This window comes from Nerophis lumbriciformis, linkage group LG21, assembly GCF_033978685.3.
Source record: "Nerophis lumbriciformis linkage group LG21, RoL_Nlum_v2.1, whole genome shotgun sequence".
NCBI classification, from domain to species: domain Eukaryota; kingdom Metazoa; phylum Chordata; class Actinopteri; order Syngnathiformes; family Syngnathidae; genus Nerophis; species Nerophis lumbriciformis.
The window spans coordinates 16,810,803-16,835,298 of NC_084568.2; the positions used below are offsets into that span (position 1 = coordinate 16,810,803).

General features: G+C 40.6%; 2 protein-coding genes across 5 annotated transcripts in view; one reads left to right on the top strand and one right to left on the bottom strand.

Annotated features, from left to right (window-relative positions):
• The window catches only part of cdcp1b (CUB domain containing protein 1b), a 65,005-nt gene extending 62,617 nt beyond the window's left edge, over positions 1-2,388 (top strand). For 3 of the 4 annotated variants that reach the window (XM_061982800.2, XM_061982803.2, XM_061982801.2), the window contains one exon: positions 1,596-2,387. In XM_061982800.2, the coding sequence (XP_061838784.1) occupies positions 1,596-2,088 (493 nt within the window). In that variant the 3' untranslated portion in view covers positions 2,089-2,387. Of the gene's footprint in view, positions 1-1,595 lie in introns of all 4 variants that reach the window. The other variant, XM_061982799.2, reaches the window with a different exon arrangement.
• Positions 2,389-12,331: 9,943 nt separating this feature from the next.
• LOC133621377 (tetranectin-like) lies at positions 12,332-24,021 on the bottom strand. The gene is made up of 3 exons (XM_061983413.1): positions 23,917-24,021; positions 23,711-23,803; positions 12,332-13,434 (listed from the first exon to the last, which is right to left on the bottom strand). Exons 1-3 carry the CDS (start codon positions 24,011-24,013, stop codon positions 13,028-13,030), a joined length of 597 nt encoding a protein of 198 aa, XP_061839397.1. The 5' UTR covers positions 24,014-24,021; the 3' UTR covers positions 12,332-13,027.
• Between the last annotated feature and the right edge of the window lie 475 nt (positions 24,022-24,496).

A 24,496-nucleotide genomic window follows, 5' to 3' on the forward strand; every position in this document is an offset into this window, starting at 1 on the left:
GCGGCTAGGAGACCCCAAGAGTAACAAGCGGTAGAAAATGGATTAGAAAAGAAAGATTCAAAAAATAAAAATATAAAAAAATAAAATAAAATTAAAAAAAATAAAATACTTGGGACTTCCTGTGGGCCGGATTTTGGATGCTGGGGGGCCGGATCCGGCCCGCGGGCTGTAGTTTGGGGACCCCTGCTTTAAAGAGTGATCCTTTTAACTTTTTTAATCGACCTTTGAAAATGATGAACAGAATTAGAATCGGGGTGAATAAGAATTGCTATATGGCTGTGAATCATTTTTTTGTGCATTCTAGTGATTAAGCAGTGTTACCGTATTTTTCGGACTATAAGGCGCACTTAAAATCATTTTATTTTCTCAAAACTCAACAGTGCGCTTTGTAATTTTGGAATAATTTTAGTTGTGCTTACCGACATCGAAGCTACTTTATTTGGTACATGGTGAAATGATAAGTTTTACCAGTAGATGGCAGTCACACATAAGAGATACGTGTGTACTGCAATATGACGGCAGTCACACATAAGAGATACGTGTAGACTCAAGTAAACAACACCAAAATTATATATGTTCCATTGAAAATATAGACATAATACACAAATACTAGAGATGTCCGATAATGGCTTTTTTGCCGATATACAATATTCCGATATTGTGCAACACTTAATTACCGATAACGATATATACAGTCGTGGAATTAACACATTATTATGCCTAATTTTGTTGTGATGCCCCGCTGGATGCATTAAACAATGTAACAAGGTTTTCCAAAACAAATCAACTCAAGTTATGGAAAAAAATGCCAACATGGCACTGCCATATTTATTATTGAAGTCACAAAGTGCATTATTTTTTTTTAAATGCCTCAAAACAGCAGCTTGGAATTTGGGACATGCTCTCCCTGAGAGAGCATGAGGAGGTTGAGGTGGGCGGGGTTGAGGGGAGGTAGCGGGGGGTTTATATTGTAGCGTCCCGGAAGAGTTAGTGCTGCAAAGGGTTCTGGGTATTTGTTCTATTGTGTTTATGTTGTGTTACGGTGCAGATGTTCTCCTGAAATGTGTTTGTCATTCTTGTTTGGTGTGGGTTCACAGTGTGGCGCATATTTGTAACAGTGTTAAAGTTGTTTATACGGCCACCCTCAGTGTGACCTGTATGGCTGTTGACCAAGTATGATGTACATTCACTTGTGTGTGTGAAAAGCTGTAGATATTATGTGATTGGGCTGGCACGCAAAAGCAGTGCCTTTAAGGTTTATTGGCGCTCTGTACTTCTCCCTACGTCCGTGTACCGCTCCGTACAGCTGCGTTTTAAAAAGTCATAAATTTTACCTTTTGAAACCGATACCAATAATTTCCGATATCACATTTTAAAGCATTTATCGGCCGATAATATCAGCAGTCCGATATTATTGGATATCTCTAATAAATACTATAGAAATACTACATAAACACTATAGACTATAATTTGGTGCGCCTTTTGTATGAAAATAGACCTGACTAGACCCGCTCATTGGCAGTGGGCCGTATAATCCGGTGCGCCCTATGGTCCGGAAAATACGATAATTCAATTTGTTTCTTCTTTCTGAAAAGGAAAAAGAAAAAAGAGCGCATGCTGAAGGAGTCGTCCATCTACTTGGGCGGAGGGAACATCTTTAAAGCACGTGAAAGGCAGTTCAGCAAGGCCCGGTCCGACAACGACTCCCACGTGTACGCCTCCATTGACGAGACCATGACATACGGTCACCTCCTGGGCGACACCAGCTACGCAGACCGCATGGAGGACCACTTCAAAGGAATGCAGGTGGACTCCTACCACACCTTCACGGGCCCCTCCGAGCTGCCCGTCATCCAAGAACCCGAGCAGGAGCCCGAGATGGACCAGTTCAACACGTTCCTGGACCCCGCCGAGACCTTCATCCCGTCTCGCCCACGCACTCCCATCGACCGCCAGGACAGCCTGGGCTTCCACGACCGCCGTATGGTGGACAACGAACTGCACACGTTCAGAAACACGGGCGACTTAAGCGTCATTCGACTCTCTGGTGTTGACATGGAACCAGAACCAGAAGAAGAGTACTTGTAGATGATTCCCGTCACTCTCATGAACTTCTGTGCTTCGGCCTCACTCAGGGAATCTGAGTAGAAACGTTTTTTTTAACTTGACTCCTCCGTTTTGAGAGAACTTTGAAAAGCTTCCAGAAGAGGAGCTATAAACTTATTTTTTTAGGGTTCACTTTATTTTTTTTTATCTCTTATGTAATCCCCGCTGATGTGGTTTGGATTTGGAGCGGGGAACTGGAACAATTGTGCAGTGTTTTTATGTTGTGAGTCTGTGATGACATTTTTTTAATGCAATAAATGTTAGGAAAAAAGCTGCATGCTTCATTGGATGATACACTGAGCTTTTTTCCATGTTGGATGGTGAAAAGTATTTCCACCGCAGGAACTTGATGTCGAACAACAGGGTGGAAGATGAGGAATCGCTGTCGTGTGGAAAAATGGATAAATTACCATTTTTGGTGTGCTAGTATTCATTTTATCATTAGTATTATTTACATTTTGACATAAAATCTGTACTTTTAAAACAGTGCCAGGACTGTTACTTAAAAAATGGAAAACATGTAAAAAAAATTATAAAAAAAACATTGCCTTTTTATTTTTATGACATTTTGTGACATTCAAGTTGAACAGACTAGTAATTTAAACACTTCATTTACATAATTTAAATAACTAAAGTAATTAGGGATGTCCGATAATGGCTTTTTGCCGATATCCGATATTCCGATATTGTCCAACTCTTTAATTACCGATACCGATATCAACCGATACCGATATCAACCGATATATACAGTCGTGGAATTAACACATTATTATGCCTAATTTGGACAACCAGGTATGGTGAAGATAAGGTACTTTTTAAAAAAATTAATAAAATGAAATAAGATAAATAAATTAAAAACATTTTCTTGAATAAAAAAGAAAGTAAAACAATATAAAAACAGTTACATAGAAACTAGTAATTAATGAAAATGGGTCAAATTAACTGTTAAAGGTTAGTACTATTAGTGGACCAGCAGCACGCACAATCGTGTGCTTACGGACTGTATCCCTTGCAGACTGTATTGATATATATTGATATATAATGTAGGAACCAGAATACTAATAACAGAAAGAACCCTTTTGTGTGAATGAGTGTAAATGGGGGAGGGAGGTTTTTTGGGTTGGTGCACGAATTGTAAGTGTATCTTGTGTTTTTTTAATGTTAATTTAATTTATAAAAAAAATAAATTAAAAAAACTATACCGATAATAAAAAAAACGATACCGATCATTTCCGATATTACATTTTTACGCATTTATCGGTATAAAAAGTAAAACATTGAAAATGCACAATAAATTGTAACATTGCAGTAATACATATGCAAAAAAAAACAACCTGCTTGTCAATATTCATAATTTCAGGGAGTTTATGAATGTGACCTCACTCCCCATTGGAGAATCATGAGGAAGTCCTGGCTCGCTCTGCAGCGGTGAGACCTTTTTTGTGCATTCTGCATAATAAAGAAACTGCTAGCATGAGGTGGTTAACAATGCAGGTAATGCGGATTATACTATTTGGCATTTAAAGCCCTCTTAAAAAAACGGCACTTAAAAATGTTCGATTAAACAAGGTATTGCGACGTTATCGTAGGAGCTAACACCTAGGAACTACTTCTCTGACGTAGTTACAAAATGCCTTGCCAACAGCGCCTCAGGCTACTACCAAGAGCCGAGAGGTTTCCAACTTTCTTACTAAATCTGGTGACTTCCTCGAAAGGTTTTGGAGACACAAAAACGGGTGTCACTGGAGTTAGCCGTCGCAAAGCGCTCTCAGGTGGTCAGGTTGACAGTAGCCTCGCGCAGCAGTCCCAACTGCAGTCAGAGCACAGAGGAGACCCACACCCCTCTGCGTCCTGACTGCAAATGAAATGTGTGTGTAAATACAGCTATAAATACAAAATTAAAAAAACTATGTGTACTCCACTGCGCTTCTGCCCTTGTGCCTGTTCTCTCTTCCATTTAAAGGGGCTGTTAGCGTCCTCTGGGCATCTGTTTAAATATTGCTAATTCTCCAGAGTTTTGTAAGCGTTATTTTCCGCCCTCTTCCGGCTTCTAGTACGTAGCGGACGTACATAACACATGCACGCACATTAGCTTTTGGTGTTGTTAGCTATTGATAGCAATTTAGATAGTGTTAGCTGCCATTGAATGTATGAACAGTTATGATAGATCTGTCACGGCCCGGGCGCATACATGTGTGCGCTGTGCTGGGCGCACCTCCAGCCGCGTGCCAGTCCGGCTGCAGTAAGCAGCTGCAATCAATCGCCGGCAATCAACACGCCTGAAGCTGATGATGAGACCTGCCTTCGTAAGCCGGCACAACCTGCTATCCCGGGCCAGAACGTAGTTTCCTGTTCAGTACAGTAAGCCTAATCGTCAAGCTCTATGCACACTCTTTGCTCTCTGTGTTTATTCCCCCGTCGTGTTTATTGTCTCGTGTCCTCCGTATCGCCTCTCTGCAGCCTGCCCTCGTTCCCACGTCACGAGATGTGTGTCTCGTCTCCCCGCCTTCCCTTTTGTTCCCTGGCTGAATCTCCACCGCCGCCACAGAAAGACGTGTTTTATGCCACGCCTTTGCTTCATTTTGTCCACCAAACGTGTTATGCTTTGCGTGAATGCACAAAGGGGAGCTTTGTTGATGTTATTGACTTGTGTGGAGTGCTAAATCCATCAGAGGAAGACAGCCTGCAGTTTCCTTTAACTTGGACACACACATCTATACAAACCCTGTTTCCATATGAGTTGGGAAATTGTGTTAGATGTAAATATAAACGGAATAAAATGACTTGCAAATCCTTTTCAACCCACATTCAGTTGAATATGCTACAAAGACAACATATTTGATGTTCAAACTGATAAACTTTTTTTTTTTTGCAAATAATCATTAACTTTAGAATTTGATGCCAGCAACACGTGACAAAGAAGTTGGGAAAGGTGGCAATAAATACTGATAAAGTTGAGGCATGCTCATCAAACACTTATTTGGAACATCCCACAGGTGTGCAGGCTAATTGGGAACAGGTGGGTGCCATGATTGGCTATAAAAACAGCTTCCCAAAAAATGCTCAGTCTTTCACAAGAAAGGATGGGGCGAGGTACACCCCTTTGTCCACAACTGCGTGAGCAAATAGTCTATTAGTTTAAGAACAACATTTCTCAAAGTGCAATTGCAAGAAATTTAGGGATTTCAACGTCTACGGTCCATAATATCATCAAAAGGTTCAGAGAATCTGGAGAAATCACTCCACGTAAGCGGCATGGCCGGAAACCAACATTGGATGACCGTGACCTTCGATCCCTCAGACGGCACTGTATCAAAAACCGACATCAATCTCTAAAGGATATCACCACATGGGCTCAGGAACACTTCAGAAAACCACTGTCACTAAATACAGTTGGTCGCTACATCTGTAAGTGCAAGTTAAAGCTCTACTATGCAAAGCGAAAGCCATTTTTCAACAACATCCAGAAACGCCGCCGGCTTCTCTGGGCCCGAGATGATCTAAGATGGACTCATGCAAAGTGGAAAAGTGTTCTGTGGTCTGACGAGTCCACATTTCAAATTGTTTTTGTAAATATTCAACATCGTGTCATCCGGACCAAAGGGGAAGCGAACCATCCAGTTTGTAGTGCATTCAATTGAATATGGGTTGAAAATGATTTGCAAATCATTGTATTCCGTTTATATTTACATCTAACACAATTTCCCAACTCATATGGAAACGGGGTTTGTACTTTTGGCCGTTCTAAGTCAGTAATTTCCAGGAGTTATCTCACCCTCTGAGAAGCATCTGTTTTACTAATGTCTTCCAATGTTGTAAAAATGTATGGAATAAATATTACATATTACATTTCTGAAGATTTGCATCAGCCTGCGACACATAGTCATTTTGATAGTAGGCTAATATAGCTAATATATACACATACATCATGTGTTGCCTTCATATAACACTTATATAAGGCTTTAATTTGTTTTGCTGCTCCAGACAGATTTTAATTTCTGTATTTTTGGTTCAATATGGCCCTTTTAACAATTTAGGTTGCCGAAAGCATGGTGAAACAGGGGTTAGTGCATGTGCCTCACATTACGACGGTCCTGGGTTTGATCCTTGCCAATTTTTATTGTGTTCTATCTTAACTATATTGTTCACTTCTTCTTTAATCTCCATGTTTACTTCTGCTTTTAGTGGTTGCTTGCAACCACAACGTTCATCCTCTCTCCTACACATTATTATCCTTTTTCATTAATTATGCAAATGAGCCAATGACGTCATCTCGTGATTTCACCGCATTTTGAAAACAGCCAATAGCTGCTTCCCTTACTGAGGGGTCGGCGACACTAATGGTAGAAGCTCCGGTAGCCGCCAGCTAGCTGGCTAGCTTACTATCTACTAGCTATTGCTATGCTGAATCTCCTTTAAGTTTGGAAAAGTTTGAAACTTAGAAATTCAAGACGCTACTAAAACAAACTGTTTAGCGGCTAATGGCTCTTATCTCGACGACGTCATGCTCGTTTCCTCACCTGGTGAAGTTAGCCCCCCAACCCCACCTTGTCAAAATCTCCTTAAACTTACCCCCAATCGTTTTTGCTGAAAAAATGTTCTCTGCACAAACAATTGCAACAAGTTTGGGGAATATTTTGACATGGTGGGGGACCAAACGTCACACACAGGTCGTTTCATCGCAGCATTTTTTTTTAACATGAGGAGTATGCTGAATTCACCATTTTCAAGGGGCACACAAGGTTTGTGCTGAAAGATACAACCATCCCATCAGTAAGTCACTGTTTTATTATGTTAGTATGTTGATGAAATCTTTCACACTTAGCGGTAGTAGTAATGTTGTTAAAACAAAAGAAAGAGTAATAGATTGCTCAAAAAGATTCATTATGTCTTCTTATTCATATACTTTTTCAAATGTTCTTGTAACCAGACCATTGTCTGAAAATTTGAAAAAGTAAACAATAATTGAAATAATCATGATAATGCAGTGAAAGTACAGCAATACAAACAAATACTTCTCAATAGAGATGTCCGATAATGGCTTTTTTGCCGATATCCGATATTCCAATATTGTCCAACTCTTAATTACCGATTCCGATATCAACCGATACCGATATATACAGTCGTGGAATTAACACATTATTCTGCCAAATTTTGTTGTGATGTCCCGCTGGATGCATTAAACAATGTAACAAGGTTTTCCAAAATAAAACGTTTTTTAAAAAGTCATAAATTTTACCTTTTGAAACCGATACCGATCATTTTGAAACCGATACCGATCATTTCCGATATTACATTTTAAAGCATTTATCGGCCGATAATATCGGCAGTCCGATATTATCGGACATCCCTACTTCTCAATGAATATACGTAATGATTAGGTTTTTGCATCCAAAAAGGAGTGGGTAGAAGTGAGACTTGTTTACTCCCAACCCTTATTCATAAATTAACTATCAAGCTTTCTTGTGATTATCATCCATAAAACTATTAATTTACTGCTCTTATCTTAATACACTATTTTTAATCTTTATCGCACTTAAACATTTTTTTTTGCATAAACATACATACTTTTACCATACGATATGGCCTAAAATCTACATATAAGTTTTTGTCTCACATAAGAATTGGGAATTCTGGGAAATATTCCTTGAAAAAGTGCAGTTTTCCTTTAAGCACTGAAAAGGCAAAGTGTAACTAAATGAGGCAATTTCTGAAGGAATTGCGTGTGAATGCTCCAATGCTGAAGTTTAACTTCAAAATGAGTAATTGTTGAAGTAGAGCACACAATTCCTGAACAGGCTGAATATTTTGAAGTTGGAATGGTTTGAATCGGATGAAAAATGTGAGAGTTGTGGAACTTTGAAAAATGTCCCATTCTTTTCAATGGGAATTTCATGGAAATTTGGGAACTTCGGGAAAAGCGGGAATTATTATTGAAAATGCTAAATATTTTGGAATGTTGTGAATGGTTGGTGTTGGAATGTTTCAAGTCGGTTGAGAAATGTTGAAGTAGTAACATTTTTAATTGAGAAATAGTATTACGGAATTCCTGGAATTTCGAGAAAACCGTGAATTTATCCAGTTCAAAAAGCAACTTTGTTTTTTGTCCTGATTAAGAGGAATGATTTGATGGTGGAACGGTTGAAGTGGGTTAAAAAATGTGGAAAGAGTTGTCGACAGAAAAAAGGGTTTGAAAAAACGGGAATTCCTGGAATGTTTTTGATTTTGGAAAAATTATAGTTTCAATGTCCAGGATGAGCTGAATGTGTTGAAGGTGAAATGGTTTGAATCGGTTGAAAAATGTGGAAATGGTGGAAGTATGAAAAATGTCCCATTCTTTTCAATCGGAATGGTTGGTGTCGGAATTTTTCAAATCGGTTGAGAAATGTTGAAGTAGTAACATTTTAAATTGAAAAATAGTATCACGAAATTCCTGGAATTTCGGGAAAACTAGGAGTTTTTTCAGTTCACAAAACAACTTTGTTTTTTGTCCTGATTAGGAGGAATGATTTGATGGTGGAACAGGTTAGGGTTAGGGAAGTGGGTTGCAAAATGTGGAAGGAGTAGTCGACAGAAAAAAGGGTTTGAAAAAAACGGGAATTTTGGAAATTCCTGGAAACATTTTTTTACTTGGAAAAATTATAGTTTGAATGTCCAGGATGAGTGGAATGTGTTGAAGGTGGAATGGTTTCAATCGGTTGAAAAATGTGGAAATGGTGGAAGTTTGAAAAATGTCCCATTCTTTTCAATGGGAATTTCATATGGAAATTTGGGCATTTCGGGAAAAGCGGGAATTTGTTTTGAAAATGCTAAATATTTTGAATGTTGTAAATGGTTGGTGTTGGAATTTTTCAGATCGGTTGAGAAATGTTGAAGTAGTAACATTTTAATTGAGAAATAGTATTGCGGAATTCCTGGAATTTCGGGAAAACCGAGAATTTTTCCAGTTCACAAAACAACTTTGTTTTTTGTCCTGATTAAGAGGAACGATTTGACGGTGGGACAGGTTAAGGTTAGGAAAGTGGGTTGAAAAATGTGGAAGGAGTAGTCTACAGAAAAAAGGGTGAAAAAAGGGTTTGAAAAAGCGGGAATTTGGGGAATTCCTGGAATTTTTTTTAAACCTGGAAACATGATAGTTTTAATGTCCAGGATGAGTGGAATGTGTTGAAGGTGGAATGGTTGAAAAATGTGGAAATGGTGGAAGTTTGAAAAATGTCCCATTCTTTTCAATGGGAATTTCATATGGAAATTTGGGCATTTCGGGAAAAGCGGGAATTTGTTTTGAAAATGCTAAATATTTTGAATGTTGTATATGGTTGGTGTTGGAAATTTTCAGATCGGTTGAGAAATGTTGAAGTAGTAACATTTTAATTGAGAAATAGTATTGCTGGAATTTCGGGAAAACCGAGAATTTTTCCAGTTCACAAAACAACTTTGTTTTTTGTCCTGATTAAGAGGAACGATTTGACGGTGGGACAGGTTAAGGTTAGGAAAGTGGGTTGAAAAATGTCCCATTCTTTTCAATGGGAATTTCATGGAAATTTGGGAACTTCGGGGAAAAGCGGGAATTATTATTGAAAATGCTAAATATTTTGGAATGTTGTGAATGGTTGGTGTTGGAATGTTTCAAGTCGGTTGAGAAATGTTGAAGTAGTAACATTTTTAATTGAGAAATAGTATTACGGAATTCCTGGAATTTCGAGAAAACCGGGAATTTATCCAGTTCAAAAAGCAACTTTGTTTTTTGTCCTGATTAAGAGGAATGATTTGATGGTGGAACGGTTGAAGTGGGTTAAAAAATGTGGAAAGAGTTGTCGACAGAAAAAAGGGTTTGAAAAAACGGGAATTCCTGGAATGTTTTTGATTTTGGAAAAAATATAGTTTCAATGTCCAGGATGAGTGGAATGTGTTGAAGGTGGAATGGTTGAAAAATGTGGAAATGGTGGAAGTTTGAAAAATGTCCCATTCTTTTCAATGGGAATTTCATATGGAAATTTGGGCATTTCGGGAAAAGCGGGAATTTGTTTTGAAAATGCTAAATATTTTGAATGTTGTAAATGGTTGGTGTTGGAATTTTTCAGATCGGTTGAGAAATGTTGAAGTAGTAACATTTTAATTGAGAAATAGTATTGCGGAATTCCTGGAATTTCGGGAAAACCGAGAATTTTTCCAGTTCACAAAACAACTTTGTTTTTTGTCCTGATTAAGAGGAACGATTTGACGGTGGGACAGGTTAAGGTTAGGAAAGTGGGTTGAAAAATGTCCCATTCTTTTCAATGGGAATTTCATGGAAATTTGGGAACTTCGGGAAAAGCGGGAATTATTATTGAAAATGCTAAATATTTTGGAATGTTGTGAATGGTTGGTGTTGGAATGTTTCAAGTCGGTTGAGAAATGTTGAAGTAGTAACATTTTTAATTGAGAAATAGTATTACGGAATTCCTGGAATTTCGAGAAAACCGTGAATTTATCCAGTTCAAAAAGCAACTTTGTTTTTTGTCCTGATTAAGAGGAATGATTTGATGGTGGAACGGTTGAAGTGGGTTAAAAAATGTGGAAAGAGTTGTCGACAGAAAAAAGGGTTTGAAAAAACGGGAATTCCTGGAATGTTTTTGATTTTGGAAAAAATATAGTTTCAATGTCCAGGATGAGCTGAATGTGTTGAAGGTGAAATGGTTTGAATCGGTTGAAAAATGTGGAAATGGTGGAAGTATGAAAAATGTCCCATTCTTTTCAATCGGAATGGTTGGTGTCGGAATTTTTCAAATCGGTTGAGAAATGTTGAAGTAGTAACATTTTAAATTGAAAAATAGTATCACGAAATTCCTGGAATTTCGGGAAAACTAGGAGTTTTTTCAGTTCACAAAACAACTTTGTTTTTTGTCCTGATTAGGAGGAATGATTTGATGGTGGAACAGGTTAGGGTTAGGGAAGTGGGTTGCAAAATGTGGAAGGAGTAGTCGACAGAAAAAAGGGTTTGAAAAAAACGGGAATTTTGGAAATTCCTGGAAACATTTTTTTACTTGGAAAAATTATAGTTTGAATGTCCAGGATGAGTGGAATGTGTTGAAGGTGGAATGGTTTCAATCGGTTGAAAAATGTGGAAATGGTGGAAGTTTGAAAAATGTCCCATTCTTTTCAATGGGAATTTCATATGGAAATTTGGGCATTTCGGGAAAAGCGGGAATTTGTTTTGAAAATGCTAAATATTTTGAATGTTGTAAATGGTTGGTGTTGGAATTTTTCAGATCGGTTGAGAAATGTTGAAGTAGTAACATTTTAATTGAGAAATAGTATTGCGGAATTCCTGGAATTTCGGGAAAACCGAGAATTTTTCCAGTTCACAAAACAACTTTGTTTTTTGTCCTGATTAAGAGGAACGATTTGACGGTGGGACAGGTTAAGGTTAGGAAAGTGGGTTGAAAAATGTGGAAGGAGTAGTCTACAGAAAAAAGGGTGAAAAAAGGGTTTGAAAAGGCGGGAATTTGGGGAATTCCTGGAATTTTTTTTAAACCTGGAAACATGATAGTTTTAATGTCCAGGATGAGTGGAATGTGTTGAAGGTGGAATGGTTGAAAAATGTGGAAATGGTGGAAGTTTGAAAAAATGTCCCATTCTTTTCAATGGTAATTTCATGGAAATTTGGGCATTTCGGGAAAAGCGGGATTTTTTTTTGAAAATGCTAAATATTTTGAATGTTGTGAATGATTGGTGTTGGAATGTTTTTAATCGGTTGAGAAATGTTGAAGTGGTAACATTTTTAATTGAGAAATAGTATTACGGAATTCCTGGAATTTTGGGAAAACCAAGAATTTGTGGAAGGAGTAGTCGCCAGAAAATAGGGTGAAAAAAGGGTTTGAAAAAACGGGAATTTTAGGAATTCCTGGAATTTTTGGGAACTTGGAAAAATTATAGTCCTGATTAAGAGGAATGATTGGCGGTGGAACAGGTTAGGGTTAGGGAAGTGGGTTGAAAAATGTAGAAAGGATTAGTCGACAGAAAAAAGGATGAAAAAAGAGTTTGAAAAATTGAGAATCTTGGGAATTCCTGCAAATTTTTTTGAACTCGGAAACATGATAGTTTGTATGTCCAGGATGAGTGGAATTGTTTGAATTGTTTGAAAAATTTGGAAATAGTGGACGTTTAAAAAATGGGCAATTCATTTTGAATGGTAAAAATGTCCCGGAAAACCTAGAATTCTGGAAAAGTTGAAACGGTTTGAATCAGATGAAAAATGTGGAAGGTAGAGCGCGCCAAAATCTGGAGAAGAGGAATAATAAAAAAAATATAAGCATTCACACAATTATGGAAGTGCGGTTATGAAAACACAGCCATGGCTTTGGGAGTGACAGCGTGCATTTTTTTGGTACAGTTTATTTATGTCAGGTTACATCCGACTAGACATCAGACTGGCAAACTGGGAACATTGCTATTTTAAAAGGAAGGAGGAAAAAAACCAACAAAAAGTTAAAAAAAGAGAATATTCTTCAGGCTCAATGTGAGACTTGTCAGTGAAGTACATAACGCAGCATAGTACAGGTTGGAAATGAGTGGATCTTAACTAGTTTATGAATATATATGCATTATATATGCACTTGTGTGTATTCAAATGGGGGGTCTGGCCATTTCATTAGGTACACTTCCAAATTAAATCCCCAAAATTGCAATAAACTCCAAAATGCTTGGCATTATTTTGAAGCAGCTCATGTTCAATAATAGTTTTTATTCGATTGTGTCGCACTTTTGTGTTGGGACGAAATCTACTCTGAATGATGAACTAGTATGGGAGTGATAAATGTGTCCAATTGAGACAAATCCTGCTTTTTTCCAAAAAAGAAGGTAAAGTGGCACTGCAGCAGAAGTATACACAAAGCAAGTGTTTAAGGGATTATTATAGTGCATACAGAGTGCATGCATGCTCTCACACAATGTTGAACTGACACACAGAGGGGTTTTCGTCGCTGCATTTCTCGTCAGACCACTTCCCCTGGGCGGCCACAGAGAGGACGGCGCAGTTCTGGGACGTGCCGCCGTCCGGCTGGCGGGACCGGCTGCTGGACGTGTCCCAGTTCTTGAAGGAGATGCTGTCGCCGCTCTGGTTCGCCCAAGTTCCCTCGGTCACCATGTCGTTGACGCCCAGCCAGACTTGCTCACCCGGACCGACGCTTTGTTGGATGTACTTGGTCAGCTGATCGTTTTCATCGGCCGACGAGGGAGCAGCGAGGTAGCCGCCGAGAGCGTTGCAGTCCTCGCTGGCCGTGTGGTAGGACTTCTTCACTGGGTCGGCCAGGACACACTTGCCAGTGATCTTGGTGCCCTTCAAACACACTGATGGATAAATAATAGCGTCAATATTCAAAGTGCCTCATCATAGAGCACCCAATTTAAAACTAATTGTATAAAAAATACATTTTCTCAGGCCACCCCTGGCTAAATTTGGGCCCTAAGCAAAATGAATGACATTACAAAATTTTTACGATTTTTTTTTTATACTTTTTATTCAAACTTGAATTTAATTTGATGGACTAAAACACAGACATGGGAAATAAAGTTATCGCAATTTTTTTAAAGTGCAAAATAACAATTAATAGAATTATAAAATAAAATGGCTCCTTTCTGAGCTGCCACCTTAACGTGGTAGAGGAGTTTGCGTGTCCCAATGATCCTAGGAGCTATGTTGTCCGGGGGCTTTATGCCCCCTGGTAGGGTCTCCCAAGACAATCTGGTCCTAGGTGAGGGATCAGACAAAGAGCAGCTCGAAGACCTCTATGAAGAAAACAAGCAAGGAACCCAGATTTCCCTTGCCCGGACGCAGGTCACCGGGGCCCCCCTCTGGAGCCAGGCCCGGAGGTGGGGCACGATGGCGAGCGCCTGGTGGCCGGGCCTGTCCCCATGGGGCCCGGCCGGGCACAGCCCGAAGAGGCAACGTGGGTCCCCCTTCCAATGGGCTCACCACCCATAGCAGGGGTCATAGAGGTCGGTTGCGATGTGAGCTGGGCGGCAGCCGAGGGCAGGGCACTTGGCGGTCCGATCCTCGGCTACAGAAGCTAGCTCTTGGGACGTGGAACGTCACCTCGCTGGGGGGGAAGGAGCCTGAGCTAGTGCGCGAGGTGGAGAAGTTCCGGCTAGATATAGTCGGACTCAATTCGATGCACAGCAAGGGCTCTGGAACCAGTTCTCTCGAGAGGGGCTGGACTCTCTTCCACTCTGGTGTTGCCGGCAGTGAGAGGCGACGGGCTGGGGTGGCAATTCTTGTTGCCCCCCGGCTCAGAGCCTGCACGTTGGAGTTCAACCCGGTGGACGAGAGGATAGCTTCCCTCCGCCTTCGGGTGGGGGAACGGGTCCTGACTGTGGTTTGCGCTTACGCGCCAAACCGCAGCTCAGAGTACCCACCCTTTTTGGATTCACTCGAGGGAGTACTTGAGAGTGCTCCCCCGGGTGATTCCCTCGTTCTACTGGGGGACTTCAATGCTCATGTTGGCAGCGACAGTGAAACCTGGAGAGGCGTGATTGGGAAGAATGGCTGCCCGGATCTGAACCCGAGCGGTGTTATGTTATTGGACTTTTGTGCCCGTCACAGATTGTCCATAACGAACACCATGTTCAAACATAAGGGTGTCCATATGTGCACTTGGCACCAGGACGCCCTAGGCCGCAGTTCCATGATCGACTTTGTAGTTGTGTCATCGGATTTGCGGCTTCATGTTTTGGACACTCGGGTGAAGAGAGGGGTGGAGCTTTCTACCGATCACCACCTGGTGGTGAGTTGGCTGCGATGGTGGGGGAGGATGCCGGACAGACCTGGCAGGCCCAAACGCATTGTGAGGGTTTGCTGGGAACGTCTGACAGAGTCTCCTGTCAGAGAGAGTTTCAATTCCCACCTCCGGAAGAACTTTGAACATGTCACGAGGGAGGTGCTGGACATTGAGTCCGAATGGACCATGTTCCGCGCCTCTATTGTCGAGGCGGCTGATTGGAGCTGTGGCCGCAAGGTAGTTGGTGCTTGTCGTGGCGGTAATCCTAGAACCCGTTGGTGGACACCGGCGGTGAGGGATGCCGTCAAGCTGAAGAAGGAGTCCTATCGGGTTCTTTTGGCTCATAGGACTCCTGAGGAAGCGGACAGGTACCGACAGGCCAAGCGGTGTGCGGCTTCAGCGGTCGCAGAGGCAAAAACTCGGACATGGGAGGAGTTCGGTGAGGCCATGGAAAACGACTTCCGGACGGCTTCGAAGCAATTCTGGACCACCATCCGCCGCCTCAGGAAGGGGAAGCAGTGCACTATCAACACCGTGTATGGCGAGGATGGTGTTCTGCTGACCTCGACTGCGGATGTTGTGGATCGGTGGAGGGAATACTTCGAAGACCTCCTCAATCCCACCAACACGTCTTCCTATGAGGAAGCAGTGCCTGGGGAGTCTGTGGTGGGTTCTCCTATTTCTGGGGCTGAGGTTGCTGAGGTAGTTAAAAAGCTCCTCGGTGGCAAGGCCCCGGGGGTGGATGAGATCTGCCCGGAGTTCCTTAAGGCTCTGGATGCTGTGGGGCTGTCTTGGTTGACAAGACTCTGCAGCATCGCGTGGACATCGGGGGCGGTGCCACTGGATTGGCAGACCGGGGTGGTGGTTCCTCTCTTTAAGAAGGGGAACCGGAGGGTGTGTTCTAACTATCGTGGGATCACACTCCTCAGCCTTCCCGGTAAGGTCTATTCAGGTGTACTGGAGAGGAGGCTACGCCGGATAGTTGAACCTCGGATTCAGGAGGAACAGTGTGGTTTTCATCCTGGTCGTGGAACTGTGGACCAGCTCTATACTCTCCGCAGGGTCCTTGAGGGTGCATGGGAGTTTGCCCAACCAGTCTACATGTGTTTTGTGGACTTGGAGAAGGCATTCGACCGTGTCCCTCGGGAAGTTCTGTGGGGAGTGCTCAGAGAGTACGGGGTATCGGACTGTCTGATTGTGGCAGTCCGCTCCCTGTATGATCAGTGCCAGAGCTTGGTCCGCATTGCCGGTAGTAAGTCGGACACGTTTCCAGTGAGGGTTGGACTCCGCCAAGGCTGCCCTTTGTCACCGATTCTGTTCATAACTTTTATGGACAGAATTTCTAGGCGCAGTCAAGGCGTTGAGGGGATCTGGTTTGGTGGCTGCAGGATTAGGTCTCTGCTTTTTGCAGATGATGTGGTCCTGATGGCTTCATCTGGCCAGGATCTTCAGCTCTCACTGGATCGGTTCGCAGCTGAGTGTGAAGCGACTGGGATGAGAATCAGCACCTGTAAGTCCGAGTCCATGGTTCTCGCCCGGAAAAGGGTGGAGTGCCATCTCCGGGTTGGGGAGGAGATCTTGCCCCAAGTGGAGGAGTTGAAGTACCTCGGAGTCTTGTTCACGAGTGAGGGAAGAGTAGATTGTGAGATCGACAGGCGGATCGGTGCGGCGTCTTCAGTAATGCGGACGCTGTATTGATCCATTGTGGTGAAGAAGGAGCTGAGCCGGAAGGCAAAGCTCTCAATTTACCGGTCGATCTACGTTCCCATCCTCACCTATGGTCATGAGCTTTGGGTTATGACCGAAAGGACAAGATCACGGGTACAAGCGGCCGAAATGAGTTTCCTCCGCCGGGTGGCGAGGCTCTCCCTTAGAGATAGGGTGAGAAGCTCTGCCATCCGGGAGGAGCTCAAAGTAAAGCCGCTGCTCCTCCACATCGAGAGGAGCCAGATGAGGTGGTTCGGGCATCTGGTTAGGATGCCACCCGAACGCCTCCCTAGGGAGGTGTTTAGGGCACGTCCGACCGGTAGGAGGCCGCGGGGAAGACCCAGGACACGTTGGGAAGACTATGTCTCTCGGCTGGCCTGGGAACGCCTCGGGGTCCCACAGGAAGAGCTGGACGAAGTGGCTGGGGAGAGGGAAGTCTGGGCTTCCCTGCTTAGGCTGCTGCCCCCGCGACCCGACCTCGGATAAGCGGAAGAAGATGGATGGATGGATGGATGGATGGATAAAATAAAATGGCGATCGTTCCGGACTCCGGTTCAACCAGGGATTGAACCCAGTAGCACCACTGCCTTTAAAAAGGAGTACCGTATTTTTTGGAGTATAAGTCGCGCCGGCATTTTTTTCCATAACTTGAGTTGATTTATTTTGGAAAACCTTGTTACATTGTTTAATGCATCCAGCGGGGCATCACAACAAAATTAGGCATAATAATGTGTTAATTCCACGACTGTATATATCGGTATCGGTTGATATCGGAATCGGTAATTAAGAGTTGGACAATAGCGGAATATCGGCTATCGACAAAAAATCCATTATCGGACATTTCTAGTAAAATTACAAATCAAATAAGGTGGCCTAATACTTTCGCAAGGTTTACTTGAATGTCTCCTTTCTGTGTTCACTTCAGCCATGGCGTCCACTCCGGACAACAAATCAAGCCGCCCAGTGAGTGCGCCCATCATGTCGTCTGTGTCTCCTGGGGACAACACGCCATCCCCGCTGCTACACAACCTTCATCTCGCCACGTGCAGCAACAGTTCAACACCTAAGTTCCGACGCTCTGTAGAAAGGAAAGCCGAACTCAAAGGCTCCACCAAAAGTCGGAGCCCCAAACCTGAGTCCACTCCAGAAATCAAGGTATGAACATTACAACACAATTTACGTAATGCTAGTGAGAGGTGTTACGCGGTTCAAATTATCGTTGTCGTTAGTGCCATCACAAAAAAGTCCAGCATCATATCATTAACCGTCAGTGTAATTTTCTGAGGAATCACTGAGGTATACTGGCGCTTATAGTTAACTTTTTAGTCAAAGGGTCAATAGAAATATAAAATGTACCGTATTTTTCGGAGTATAAGTCGCTCCGGAGTATAAGTCGCACCGGCCAAAAATGCATAATAAAGAAGGAAAAAAACATATATAAGTCGCACTGCAGTATAAGTCGCATTTTTTGGGGAAATTTATTTGATAAAACCCCACACCAAGAATAGACATTTGAAAGGCAATTTAAAGTAAATAAAGAATAGTGAACAACAGGCTGAATAAGTGTACGTTATATGAGGCATAAATAACCAACTGAGAACGTGCCTGGTATGTTAACGTAACATATTATGGTAAGAGTCATTCAAATAACTGTAACATATAGAACATGCTATACGTTTACCAAACAATCGGTCACTCCTAATCGCTAAATCCCATGAAATCTTATACGTCTAGTCTCTTACGTGAATGAGCTAAATAATATTATTTGATATTTTACGGTAATGTGTTCATAATTTCACACATAAGTCGCTCCTGAGTATAAGTCGCACCCCCGGCCAAACTATGAAAAAAACTGCGACTTATAGTCCGAAAAATACGGTACTAATGCTGCCCTCCATGAGAGTTACAGGCAATGCGGAGGAAAATTTGCCGATATATTCCTATCAGTGACAGAGCAGAAAAGGGCTAGGAAAACGTTTGCAGTAAAATTACAGATGACCGATGTAGATATAATAGGAGTGTCCAAAAACGAATGAATCGTGATTCTGACTTGTGATGATTCTTAATCAAATCATAAAAATGAAAAAAATAAATTAAAACATTTTTTTTGTATTTTTAATTTTAAAATTAAATTTTTTGGGGGGGTACGCGGGGTACATGTTATATTCTGCTCTTGTTCACTTATTTGTATTTGACTTTATTAATTGTTAGAGTAGAATTTTGTGGAACAAAGGCAGTTTTCTTTTAAGTAATATATACATATATCAGAGCTGTTATCTATTTCATGGAGGAATGCAGTTAATCATAATACTGACTCTTAATGTTATTAAAATATTGATTTGGAATCCAGAATCGACTCTGAATCGAATCGTTACCCCCAAGAATAGAATCGAATGGAGCCCAAAGAATCACAGCTCTAATACGTGTGTGTGTGTGTGTGTGTGTGTTAGTGTGTGTGTGTGTGAGTGCGCGTGTGCGTGTGTACGTGTGTGTGTATTTGTGTACGTGTGTATGTATGTATGTGTGTGTGTGTGTGTGTGTGTGTGTGTGTGTGTATATATATATATATATATATATATATATATTTTTATAATCGATTTTAATCGATTTAATCGATTAGTTGTTGCAGCCCTAATATATATATATATATATATATATATATATATATATATATATATATATATATATATATGTATGTATGTATGTATGTGTATATATAAGTGTGTATATACTGTATATATATATATATATATATATATATATATATATATATATATATATATATTTATATGTATGTATGTATATATATATATATATTTATATGCATGTATGTATATATATATATATATATATATACTTATATGTATGTATGTGTGTATGAATGTGTATATATATATATATATATATATATATATATATATACACATACATACATAGATATACATACATATATATATAACGTATATATATATAAATATATGTGTGTGTGTGTATATATATATATATACAGTATTTATACATGTATAAATATATATGTAAATATGAAAATATAAAAAAATCCATAACGTAGTTATTATTAATTTAAAGGTCGTTCTGTATTTAAGAGAGCATACAAGTACAGAACAATTAAAAATTAATAAGAACATTTTTTTTATTAACTAAATTGTGATTTTTTTAATCTTTTACAGTCCTTCCAGCATTTTGCAGGCTTTTTTTTTCTGATCGTTGCGAACTAAAATGTCTGAATTTGCAACAGCTTCTTCTGAAAGTTGCGGCAAAAGTTTCCTTTTTTTTTTTTTTTTTTTTTTTTTTTTTACTTATTTTTGTCATTAACATTGAATCAACATGTGATTTCAGGAAATATTAAAGTTTTAGATGTTCCTTGTAACTTTAACCTCATCACAGGGTTGCAACAACAATTGGAACGCGAATACTGCATTGATGATGATTGATAATGAAAAATTATAATTCGATTAAAAACATCACCAAAGGCTTCTTTTTTGTTCGCTATCTGCTCTGTCGTCTACACGTTGCAGACATTCTCCATGTTTATTTTACGCTCAAAGTGATCGTCCATCTTAAACATAACAAATTCACCCCCACACGGTAAGAACATTTATGAGCAGTTGAGCGCGATCTATAGCGGTAATTTTTGTTGGTAAATGAAAGATGATGAAAGATTATCATCACACGTCAACTACTCCTAACATGTAAATGCTACCTCTTTGCTAGGTCAGCATTGTAAATGAGAATATGTTCTTAATTGTCTTACTCTGGGTAAATAAAGGTTAAATAAATATCTAAATACATGTAAAGTCGGAAGTCAGGACGCTGGCTTGTGGCTAAATGTTTATATACTACATTACCCAGGAGGCTTAGCGCTTTAAACGGGAACTAGAAGTAGGTCTAATGCTTCATTCCGTTTACCTTGGAAGTTTGAAGTCGGAGTTAGGGATGACGTCACAGCCGAGTTGTGAGCGTTGCAGATACAAGGTTGGAAACCAAAATGGCCACATCCACGAAAGCTATTTTTGCGCTTGCCTTGTCTGAATATAAACAACCTGTGGGAAAATGAGCACTCTTTCTACATCCTTAAAGCACAATGTTACCATATATAAACATACAACAATACATTGTACGTGGCTGATTTACTGCGACAAAAAACAATCAGAAGTGCGAATAACATGTATTATAGAGGCAGACATCATTGTTTACATCCAGAGCAGCCATTTTTGAAACAAACTTGGGGTTCATAAAAATACTCCTACATTCCAACGCGGAAATCCGACCTCAAAGCGAGTTCCAGTTGAAATTCCTAACAAGGAACTCGAAAACTCCGACTTTCCAGTACAAATGGAACGCACCGCAAGGTACGCGGCAGGATTGCAATTGTGTCGTTTGAACAATAAAGAGTTGATATAATTATATATTGTAGAGATGTCCGATAATGGCTTTTTTGCCGATATCCGATATTCCGATATTGTCCAACTCTTAATTACCGATTCCGATATCAACCGATACCGATATATACAGTCGTGGAATTAACACATTATTATGCCTAATTTTGTTGTGATGCCCCGCTGGATGCATTAAACAATGTAACAAGGTTTTCCAAAATAAATCAACTCAAGTTATGGAAAAGATTGCCAACATGGCACTGCCATATTTATCATTGAAGTCACAAAGTGCATTATTTCTTTTAACATGCCTCGAAACAGCAGCTTGGAATTTGGGACATGCTCTAGAGAGCATGAGGAGGTTGAGGTGGGTGGGGTTGGGGGGGGGTTGTGTAGGGGGTAGCGGGGGGTGTATATTGTAGCGTCCCGGAAGAGTTAGTGCTGCAAGGGGTTCTGGGTATTTGTTCTGTTGTGTTATGGTGCGGATGTTCTCCCGAAATGTGTTTGTCATTCTTGTTTGGTGTGGGTTCACAGTGTGGCGCATATTTGTAACAGTGTTAAAGTTGTTTATACGGCCATCCTCAGTGTGACCTGTATGGCTGTTGACCAAGTATGCCTTGCATTCACTTGTGTGTGTGAAAAGCCGTAGATATTATGTGATTGGGCTGGCATGCAAAGGCAGTGCCTTTAAGGTTTATTGGCGCTCTGTACTTCTCCCTACGTCCGTGTACCGCTCCGTACAGCGGTGTTTAAAAAAGTCATTAATTTTACTTTTTGAAGCAGATACCGATAATTTCCGATATTACATTTTAAAGCAGTTTTTGGCCGATAATATCGGCAGTCCGATATTATCGGACATCTCTAATATATTGGTATTGCTGTTTCTGCTTCGTCTACACAAGAAACAAACATACCTTTTGATTGAACAGTTAATGTGCACGTTTGGGCGCCTATCAAGAGCCAATTTTGGTTGGTGAAATGATAACGACTGACCAAAATATGCGGGGAAGATGCGGGCATTGGACAAAGTTACGAGGCCGTGCATAATTCGCAGGGATTAGGGTTGTACGGTATACCGGTATTAGTATTGATTGATTGATTGAAACTTGTATTAGTAGATTGTACAGTACAGTACATATTCCGTACAATTGACCACTAAATGGTAACACCCGAATAAGTTTTTCAACTTGTTTAAGTCGGGGTCCACGTAAATCAATTCATGGTACAAATATATAATATCAGCATAATACAGTCATCCCACAAGTTAATCATCAGAGTATATACATCGAATTATTAACATTATGTACAATATTTACAATCCGGGGGGTGGGATGAGGAGGGTTTAGTTGATATCAGCACTTCAGTCATCAACAATTGTATCATCAGAGAAATGGACATTGAAACAGTGTAGGTCTGACTTCGTAAGATATGTACAGCGAGCAGAGAACATAGTGAGATCAGAAAGCATAAGAACAAGTATATACATTTGATTATTTACATTTGGTTATTTACAATCTGGGGAGGTGGGATGTGGAAGGGGGAGGGTGTTAGTCAAGGGTTGAGGTTGACTGGAGGTGTTCTTTTAATGCGGTTTTGAAGGAGGATAGAGATGCCCTTTCTTTTACACCTGTTGGGAGTGCATTCCATATTGATGTGGCATAGAAGGAGAATGAGTTAAGACCTTTGTTCGATCGGAATTTGGATTTAACGTGGTTAGTGGAGCTCCCCCTGGTGTTGTGGTTATGGCGGTAAGGAAGTAGTTTGACATGTACTTCGGTATCAGGGAGGTGTAGTGGATTTTATAGACTAGGCTCAGTGCAAGTTGTTTTACTCCGTCCTCCACCCTGAGCCAGCCCACTTTGGAGAAGTGGGTTGGAGTGAGGTGTGATCTGGGGTGGAGGTCTAGAAGTAATCTGACTAGCTTGTTCTGGGATGTTTGGAGTCTAGATTTGAGGGTTTTGGAGGTGCTGGGGTACCAGGAGGTGCATGCGTAATCGAAAAAGGGTTGAATGAGAGTTCCCGCTAGAATCTTCAAGGTGCTTTTATTGACCAGAGAGGAGATTCTGTAGAGAAATCTCGTTCGTTGGTTGACCTTTTTGATTACCTTGGTATAGTACCGCAATGCTAATGAAACATATCCGGTACTATACTGCCTCTAAAAAGTACCGGTACCAAGATATTGGTATCAGGACAACACTAGCAGGGATTGGATGATTTTACGTAAATTGCAGACGTTGCAAATTCCTGGACAGACTTCTGTTTTCATTGTCGTGTTTTGCTCTTTAATTTGAAGGTATTTTGACTCGCTTCTGCTACACATTCATTAGGATAGAACAACTTCCAAATAGTAGGATATACATTTTATTGAACCTTTCTCAATTTTCTGTTTTCAAAGGTTACACATTGTCAGTAGTTTGAGAACCATACCTTAGAATCCTATCTTGAACTTTAATGAACTGAATGCGCTACACAAGCAACTTTTACATGCAAAACAAAGCAAGTAAGATCCCCGTCTGTAGACCTAACTCCCTTTTCTATTGTTACATTACGTCAGCAAGCACATTTCAGATTACTGCCTTTAAGCATGTCTGAAACAAATATAACATTTTGATTAGATTCTGCAACAAAAGTTAATGATACTATTATTAAAAATTGTATTTATTAAGATGTAAAAAGTAGTCATTGGACCTATCTTACTCTTCGACTTCAACACATCACATTGTCAAATGTAAATATATTCTTTACCTCTTTGCAAAGCCTGTTCTTCTTTCAGGCGGTCGAGGTCCTGCACAATGTCATTGATCTGTCTCTGCAGCTCCTCAATGGCAGCATCCTTTTCTAATCCCAACACACAAAATTCATAAGCAGTCTGTTGCTTCAGTGGTGTTGCTTGGATTAGACCAAAAAGAGCGTGATCAACATTAAACAAAAGGTAAATAGAAATGGTGTACCTTTTCGTACCGGCTTCTTCTTTGGTGGCGTCTGCTGGAGCGAGCAGGTCACCATCAGTAGGACGAGCATCAGCGTGCGTACACCTTTGCACTCCATGGTTGGACTTATAGGACTGATGACGGTTCAGCGTGAAGACTTGCTATTTATTTTCTGCCTCAGAACCCTCCCCCTCTTGCGTGCGTGCGTGTGTGTGCATGTATAAAATTACAAGATGGTGTAAACCTTGCTCAGTGCTTCAAACTGATGACATAACCATGTGCAGTTTTCATCTGCATATAAGAACAAATGTTTTACGATGCACTCTCAAGAACCCAGACCTATTTGTGCTTTAAAAGGGTCACATTACGCAATGCAAAACCCACTTTTTTACCTGTTGGCACCAGTTTTTGTCTATTTGGGATCCCCATTAGCACCCGAAATGTGAATCCTACCCTTGGAGTAAAACAATTTAACATTGTTCCAAACAAACTACCGTATTTTTCAGACAATAAAGCGCACTTAAAATCCTTAAATTTTCTCAAAAATAGACAGTGCGCCTTATAACCTGGTGCGCCTAATGTACGGAATAATTCTGGTTGT

Bases quoted from the DNA above. Each gene is read 5' to 3' on its own strand.
- LOC133621377 (XM_061983413.1), bottom strand. From the start codon at position 24,013: ATGGAGTGCAAAGGTGTACGCACGCTGATGCTCGTCCTACTGATGGTG. The intron at 23,804-23,916 runs GTACACCATTTC...TGTTGGGATTAG, and splicing joins GAAGAAGCCGGTACGAAAAG to AAAAGGATGCTGCCATTGAG. The intron at 13,435-23,710 runs GTAAAGAATATA...TTTATCCATCAG, and splicing joins AGAACAGGCTTTGCAAAGAG to TGTGTTTGAAGGGCACCAAG.